This window comes from Arachis ipaensis, chromosome B03, assembly GCF_000816755.2.
Source record: "Arachis ipaensis cultivar K30076 chromosome B03, Araip1.1, whole genome shotgun sequence".
Classification (NCBI taxonomy): Eukaryota; Viridiplantae; Streptophyta; class Magnoliopsida; order Fabales; family Fabaceae; genus Arachis; species Arachis ipaensis.
In genome coordinates this window covers 121,058,684-121,066,767 of record NC_029787.2, presented here as the reverse complement: position 1 = coordinate 121,066,767, position 8,084 = coordinate 121,058,684, and the positions used below count along the sequence as shown (strand labels likewise).

General features: G+C 33.3%; 1 protein-coding gene across 1 annotated transcript; it reads left to right on the top strand.

The window, feature by feature from the left end:
• Window positions 3,716–6,349, top strand: LOC107631182 (rac-like GTP-binding protein RAC13). The gene is made up of 7 exons (XM_016334538.2): window positions 3,716–4,578; window positions 4,689–4,776; window positions 5,250–5,359; window positions 5,447–5,510; window positions 5,675–5,739; window positions 5,841–5,906; window positions 5,974–6,349. The coding sequence occupies exons 1-7, from the start codon at window positions 4,480–4,482 to the stop codon at window positions 6,070–6,072; spliced, it is 591 nt and encodes a 196-aa protein (XP_016190024.1). The 5' UTR covers window positions 3,716–4,479; the 3' UTR covers window positions 6,073–6,349.

Below are 8,084 nucleotides of genomic sequence, written 5' to 3'. Positions count from 1 at the left end.
AGTAGTTGCTAATATTTATTCATATGATCAGTACATTTTTTTTGTACAAGATATGATTAATTGAAAATTTTTATGTAAATTTAGAGTTATACTAAGTAAAAGTTTAATTTTAATGTATTTATAGTGTAAAATGTTTTACACAGTCGTGTAATTATATTCGTTTTTTTAGATGACCATTCATGTTATCAATATAAAAAATTGTTATTTTAACGGATGTGATGTTATATAATTGAATGCACGTATTAAGCCATTAAATTATAAAATTGAAAAGAAAATAGATTAATCTATGCTCTACTGGGCTCCTTTGGATACAGAGAGAACGGAAATCTCGATGTTAGGCCTGGCCCATTATGTCTCTTGGTGACCAAAATCTTTTTAGACTCCAAAAACATTAAAGAACCCTAATCACAGATCACACTTCCTTGGAATACGGGGTAATGCCTTCAATCTGACCAGAAAAGCTAAAAGTTCTTTTTGTAAGCAGAAAAGCTAAGAGTTCTTCTTTAAGGACTGAAAAATTCCCAAAGCTAAAACTTGCCCCATCAATTTCTTCCTCAAGCAGTCAAGCTTCCATGGTCAGTGGGACTCTCAACACATTTACCGGGATTTTAGCATGGTTCTGAAAACCGAACCGGACCGGCCGGTTCAACCGGAAAAACCGGGAACCGGTCACCTAACCGGTCCGGGTAACGTTAAAAACCGTTTGGCAAAAAACCGGTAAAAGAACCGGTCGAACCGGCGGTTAACCGGTGAACCGGGAGAACCGTCCGGTTTTTTTACGGTTTTTTGGTTTGAAATCAGAAAGGCTAAACGACGTCGTTTTGGCCTATTTAAAAAAAAAAAAGAGAAAACGGCAAAAGCAAAACGCGTAACCCTAAATCCCTAATAATCACAATCAGTTTCCAGTGATTTCCCCTTTCCAGTTTCCAGAAACCATTCTTCACCCACAGCAGTTCACCACCGAGCCACCACCCCGTCCTGCTTCTGGCCGAGCCCTAAATCCCCTAATCAGTTTCCAGAAATCACCAAGCTCCAGAAATCACCGAAGCACAGTTCACCACCAAGTCACACACAGCCATCAGCCCTCTTCGCAGTCGCATACCCACCAGCCCACCACCACCAATCGAGCAGCCACAGCAGCGACCACCGCAACCACCACCGTCGTTGCCGAGCTCGCCAACTCCTTGGTCGTCGCCGAGCTCGCCTCCTCCTTGGTCGTCGCCGACACCGCGTCCTCGCCGTTACTCGCCTCCTCCTTGGTAATACTCTGTTCTTGATCTATTTGCTGCCTTCTGATTTTGACTTATGAGCTCGCCTCCTTCTGATTTTATGTGCTTGATTTTATGATTTATTTGTCTGCGATTTTGATTTAGTTGCTGCCTTCTGATTTTGATTTTCTGTGCTTCGATTCTGTTCATGATTTTGTTTACTGGCTTCATTATTTGTTTGTTTGCTGGCTTCATGATTCTGAGGTTATTTGTTCATGAATTTGTTTGCTGCTTTATTTGTTCGATTTTGATTTTGATTTTTCATTTTTTGAGGTTATTTGTTTGTTTGGTGGCTTCATGAATTTATAGTGAAGTATGACAATATTTTGCTCTCTGCTGGTCCCTTTACTGTAATAAGATTGCAACATTTCCGTTTTGGATTGAAAAGGAATTTTATTAAAGAGAAGAGCAGATATCAATGAAATTAACAATTTGTTATAATGAATTCACAGCACAACTTACAGAAGTTGGAATTTTGGGCACTTTTTCAAATCTTCCAATTTTTTGTTGTTTAATTCAGTGTAGTTTTGGCCATCTAAATTAATGTTGCACACAGTTCTTCTAATTCAACGGTCCGGGTAACATTAAAAACCGTCTGGCAAAAAACCGGTAAAAGAACCGGTCAAACCGGCGGTTAACCGGTGAACCGGGAGAACCGTCCGGTTTTTTTACGGTTTTTTGGTTTGAAATCAGAAAGGCTAAACGACGTCGTTTTGGCCTATTTAAAAAAAAAAAAGAGAAAACGGCAAAAGCAAAACGCGTAACCCTAAATCCCTAATAATCACAATCAGTTTCCAGTGATTTCCCCTTTCCAGTTTCCAGAAACCATTCTTCACCCACAGCAGTTCACCACCGAGCCACCACCCCGTCCTGCTTCTGGCCGAGCCCTAAATCCCCTAATCAGTTTCCAGAAATCACCACGCTCCAGAAATCACCGAAGCACAGTTCACCACCCAGTCACACACAGCCATCAGCCCTCTTCGCAGTCGCATACCCACCAGCCCACCACCACCAATCGAGCAGCCACAGCAGCGACCACCGCAACCACCACCGTCGTTGCCGAGCTCGCCAACTCCTTGGTCGTCGCCGAGCTCGCCTCCTCCTCGGTCGTCCGAGCTCGCCTCCTCGCCGTTACTCGCCTCCTCCTTGGTAATACTCTGTTCTTGATCTATTTGCTGCCTTCTGATTTTGACTTATGAGCTCGCCTCCTTCTGATTTTATGTGCTTGATTTTATGATTTATTTGTCTGCGATTTTGATTTAGTTGCTGCCTTCTGATTTTGATTTTCTGTGCTTCGATTCTGTTCATGATTTTGTTTACTGGCTTCATTATTTGTTTGTTTGCTGGCTTCATGATTCTGAGGTTATTTGTTCATGAATTTGTTTGCTGCTTTATTTGTTCGATTTTGATTTTGATTTTTCATTTTTTGAGGTTATTTGTTTGTTTGGTGGCTTCATGAATTTATAGTGAAGTATGACAATATTTTGCTCTCTGCTGGTCCCTTTACTGTAATAAGATTGCAACATTTCCGTTTTGGATTGAAAAGGAATTTTATTAAAGAGAAGAGCAGATATCAATGAAATTAACAATTTGTTATAATGAATTCACAGCACAACTTACAGAAGTTGGAATTTTGGACACTTTTTCAAATCTTCCAATTTTTTGTTGTTTAATTCAGTGTAGTTTTGGCCATCTAAATTAATGTTGCACACAGTTCTAATTCAATCCTGCTTCCTGCATTTAGTAAAGAATGGCCTTCATCTCTGGACTACCAATGAATTTGGTAGCTTCTTTTGTTTTTTTTTTTTTTTGGGAGTGTTTGTACATGTCAATGTAAGGTCTATTATAAGACTGAATATGATGGTATTTTAACACTTACTATTTTTTTTTTTTAAAAAATGCATGCAGGATAACGTCAGAGATATGGTTGATAATTTTCTTGAATTTGTTGTGAACAATCATCATGTCAACAGGGAGCGAGAACCAGTATCAATGTTACAGGCATTTCAAATATCTTTGGTCAGAACAGCCATTTCAAATATCTTTGCCTAATGTAGCTGATTTTTCAAATACAACTTCTTTTGATGGTACTTCTAATGATGGTGGCTTTGGATTACCTGTTTATGATGGAGATATTGAAACACTTAATAATAATTATGATTTTTGATGAGTTGCACCTTTGATTAGTTGAAAACTTGCTAGTAATTGTTTCTTTTGAATGTAGAACATTATGGGTTTGTCATTACGTGCATTTTTTTTTGTTTAGTTATAAACGTTGATGTTTGAAGTTGTTTGTGAACCTCTAATATTAAGTCATGGATAGTTTATTATGTGAAATTTTAAATTTTATTAAGTTAGAAATTATTGAATTTATATATTTAAAATTATTTTCAGGTTTTTTAATAATTTTATTTAATATTTTATTAAACCGGTTGAACCCCGGTTGAACCCCGGTTGAACCAATAAACCAGTGAACCAGTGACCTCACCGGTTTATTGACCGGTCCGGTTCTCGTAACCTTGGATTTTAGACATAAGATTTCTCCATTCCATGAACAAATTTTTTTTTTCCATTTTTGTTTTTTTTTGGGCTTCGGCCCGTCTAATCATTTATAGTGTATATATAAAAAAAAATCACCAAAACATTTATTTGGTGACTAATTTTAATATAAATGTAAATAGTGGATTGCAAAATTATTAATAATCCATGGTTGATATATTTTCCATGTTTTGTTCATAACCCAAGGCTCATATATTGATAAATATTTTTTAATTTTCTTTTAGAAGTATAATTAGAAACGAAGGCACCCCCAAATATGTAGGTGACAACAAACTTTTTTGACATTATTTGCATCATGACATGGATACAATAGTTTTGTTCTTTGATTTCATCATATTGCATTGGTTAATTAAGCAAAACCCCTTGCTTTATCATCATTCCTTCCCTCCCTTCTCCCACACTTAACCAACTAACACCAGCACTACCACCTACTTTTGTTATTACCCTCTCTTAGTCTTGTCCTTGCACTTCAAGAAAAAGAATATGCTTTACACTCCAATCATTATAAATTTCAACCAATTTGTTGAGCCACAACTAAAGTTGGTTTGTAACAGACTTTGCTCCTAGGTTGTTAACCTCCATATAATCCACCCCATTCCTTCCACGTTCTTTCATTGTTTCAAGTTCAATTTTCTCAGTTAATAAGGTTAGAATGAGTACAGCCAGATTTATCAAGTGTGTCACTGTTGGAGATGGTGCAGTTGGAAAGACATGCATGCTTATATCCTATACTAGCAATACCTTTCCCACCGTGAGTTTTTAATTATCATCTTAATTTTTCTAGTTATGCATTAGAAATGGAAGAATGTGAATCATGGTTATGCTAATATTGTTTTTCTTCCTTTGCTGATTATTTCATAGGATTATGTTCCAACAGTGTTTGACAACTTCAGTGCTAATGTGGTGGTGGATGGTAGTACTGTCAATGTTGGTTTATGGGATACTGCAGGTTTGAACAGATATATGTAATACTTTAACATTTAAATTTTGGAGAGCTTAATTTTTTTGAGACTAAACCTTCCATCTTAGTTACTATTTGGAAGAAAAAGACATATTAGTCCACTTTGTATTATACCAAATGATTAATTTGTCACATATATTCAAACAGTTGGAATTCAGTTTACTAAATACTAGGGTAAATTGACAAATAAAGGGACACACTATTTTTAAATTAGCCCCTATGATTAGGGTAAAGGGTCTAAATTTGAACTAATTTGTCTATGTTTGTTATCTTTTTAGAGAACTTTATTGATACTTTTTTTTAGAGATTAATCTGTCCGAAATGTAAATTATCAGGAATTTATTTGTTACTTTACTCTAAATACTAAGTATGATTTTGTCCTTCATGTTTTTGGTCATGAAGAAGAATCAAGATGGTGGGTTTGTTGTTTTTGTTAGCTTATGAGTTTGAGTGAATAACAGGACAGGAAGATTACAACAGGCTAAGGCCCTTAAGCTACAGAGGAGCTGATGTGTTTTTATTATGCTTTTCTTTAATCAGTAAAGCAAGTTATGAGAACATTTCCAAAAAGGTTTTTTTCTTTCCTCAAATCCTTATTATGCAATTTAGGTTTTGCTTTTTTAATCTGCAACTTTTTTAAGTCTTTTTTTCTATACAGTGGATACCTGAGCTGAGACATTATGCTCCAAATGTGCCTATTGTGCTGGTTGGAACAAAACTGGGTAAGATCAAAATTCCATCGAAATAGTATTAAAATCATAAGAGACAATCTTGTGCATATTCTCATTTCTCAATATTTATCATGTTAGTTACCACTTTCTCATTGTGCATTACTCTAATTCTGCTTCAATTAACTTTTGCCAATTTAACTCGTCTGCATACACAGATTTGAGGGAAGACAAGCAATTTTTCGTTGATCATCCTGGAGCTACAAGAATAACAACTGCTCAGGCATGTCCCAAACAATATATATATTAAATGGCTGCATTAAGAGCTTGAATTTTTCTGTGTGGATAATGGAATTGACAATGCTTGTGGTGTGCACTTTGCAGGGTGAAGAATTGAAGAAGATGATTGGTGCAATCACTTACATAGAGTGCAGTTCTAAAACACAGCAGGTAAATGTTACAACTTAATTGGATTTAAGGTAGCCATAATTCTCACCCTTTTTTCTTCATGTTGCAGAATGTGAAGATAGTTTTTGACTCTGCAATAAAAGTTGCACTGAGACCACAAAAACCAAAGAAAAAACCACGCAAGAGAAGGACTTGTTTTTTCTTCTAAGTAGTATTTCTTATTCAGTTGTTCTTATTGTATTTCTGAAATCATTAATATAACAGAATCGAAAACACTAAACTTTAGTGTTTTTTATTCTTTTACATTATTGCTGCGAAGAACATTAGGCTTCTTTTTAAGTCTGGAAAATGAAATTTAGTACTGCATTGTTGAATTAATTATTTTTTTTCTCCAATTTTCGTTTCTCTGTAATATTGCATAGGTCCAATATTTGGATTTTGAAAGTGGAGTATCCACTTTTGCAATTGATAGTTTTTTGTTTCTACTTTTTACTTTTTACCCTGTTTCTTTCAAATAAACATGTTAGATCATCATAATTATAATATAATATCTGAAATTTGTCCAATAACATATTTAAGTTAGGCCTTAAGTTGTTGCATTATAAAAAGACGTTTTCAGCATCTTTATCTGAGTGGCTCCCTAACATATTTTATTTCTAAAAGAGAAAGATAAGATAACAAATAAAAATAACACAAGAATTTAATAATATTTGTGAAAAGAATTTTTATACTACTAGTACTACTACTATTCATAATTATATTTAAATTTGATCTAATCAGGTCGTTATAAAATTTATGAACAATTTGTCAGTGAGTGAGTGACTGGTGTAGAAGCGTTTCTTTTAAAGCAAGTTACTAAGATACAAAATTCAAACTAAATCAAGATATATTTTGATATTATAAATAAATTTATGTTCTACGATAGAGATAGAGAGATATAGATAACCTTAATATCGAATTACAATCTCAATATTTGTACCGTTTTAAACAACTTTATATAACAATTAATTTTGTATTTTTAAGGAATTAAAATTAAATTTGGTTATTTAAATTTGATTTGAAATTGTTTCTATTTCTTTATAAGTTGATTCTTTTGGTAATTTTCTCTTAATTAATTATCTTAATTTATCTTATTTTTTTTTTTACTAAAGATAGGAGATTTGAACCCACAACCTCTTAATTGAGTATGAAGAGACTATGCTATTTAAGCTATTACTCATTGGCATATAACATCTATAATTTTATATCTATAACATCTGTATATTACATCTAAAATTATATTATTTTAGCGATAATTAATGAATAATAAATAAGATAATTTTAAACTGTTTAAATGGATTTTTTATTTTGAATCAACCCTTATTAATCTAAATGTTACCTTTCTTAGTCAAATCAAAATTAAAAGAAGGATTAGCCTCCATCAATAGGTACTTTCTGACCCAATTTATGAGGCCTTTGAACTTAATCTTGGTAACTGAGTTGAAAATTCACATAGAGTATCCCAAAAAGCATAAAAAAAAAAGGGAGCTACTCAAATGAAGATGCAAAAAACATCTTTTTATGAAGATGTTTTGTATAAAAGTATGATTTATTGTAAATATAAATAAAAAATTATAAAACATTTAGAGGATTTATTTTGAAATAAATTAAAATAATTATTTATTTTCTAAAACAAATTAAAACATCTTTATATACATAAATATGAAGTTTTGAAGATATAAAGATGTTTTAATTTATTTCAAAAAAAAATTTGAAGTTTTGATTACACACTCAATATACTAACGGAAGTGTTAGGCTTGAGTGGAGAATTTGTTTGGGTCTACATAAAATTGTAATTATGCACCAATGACATTTTTTTTAAGCGTAAATAAAATGCACCAATAACATTTACTATAAGTTATGATGGGATATCAGATATGTTTATTAAGGCCCAATCCCACATTTTTCCCTTAGAATCCAAACCAAAGATTTTTTGCTTGAAACCAAAGTCTAGATTTGTACTACATGGAAGGACATCTCTTTGTCAACCGAATCTGGAAGGGAGTGGCCAGTACGAGTCATAAGTGATGAAATTGTTGCTGAGTGTGATGCTCATCCGCTTTATCAAGAAAACTTGGAAACAGTAAGAATAAAAACAAGAGTAATAATATTACATGGCAGATAAATATTATTATTTTTTATTAATATTTAATTAGTAATAATTTATATTTATATTTATAA

Coding starts and splice junctions, on each gene's coding strand:
- LOC107631182 (XM_016334538.2), top strand. CDS start 4,480: ATGAGTACAGCCAGATTTATCAAGTGTGTCACTGTTGGAGATGGTGCA. Junction 4,777..5,249: donor TGGTTTATGGGATACTGCAG/GTTTGAACAGAT, acceptor AGTGAATAACAG/GACAGGAAGATTACAACAGG. Junction 5,907..5,973: donor GCAGTTCTAAAACACAGCAG/GTAAATGTTACA, acceptor TTCATGTTGCAG/AATGTGAAGATAGTTTTTGA.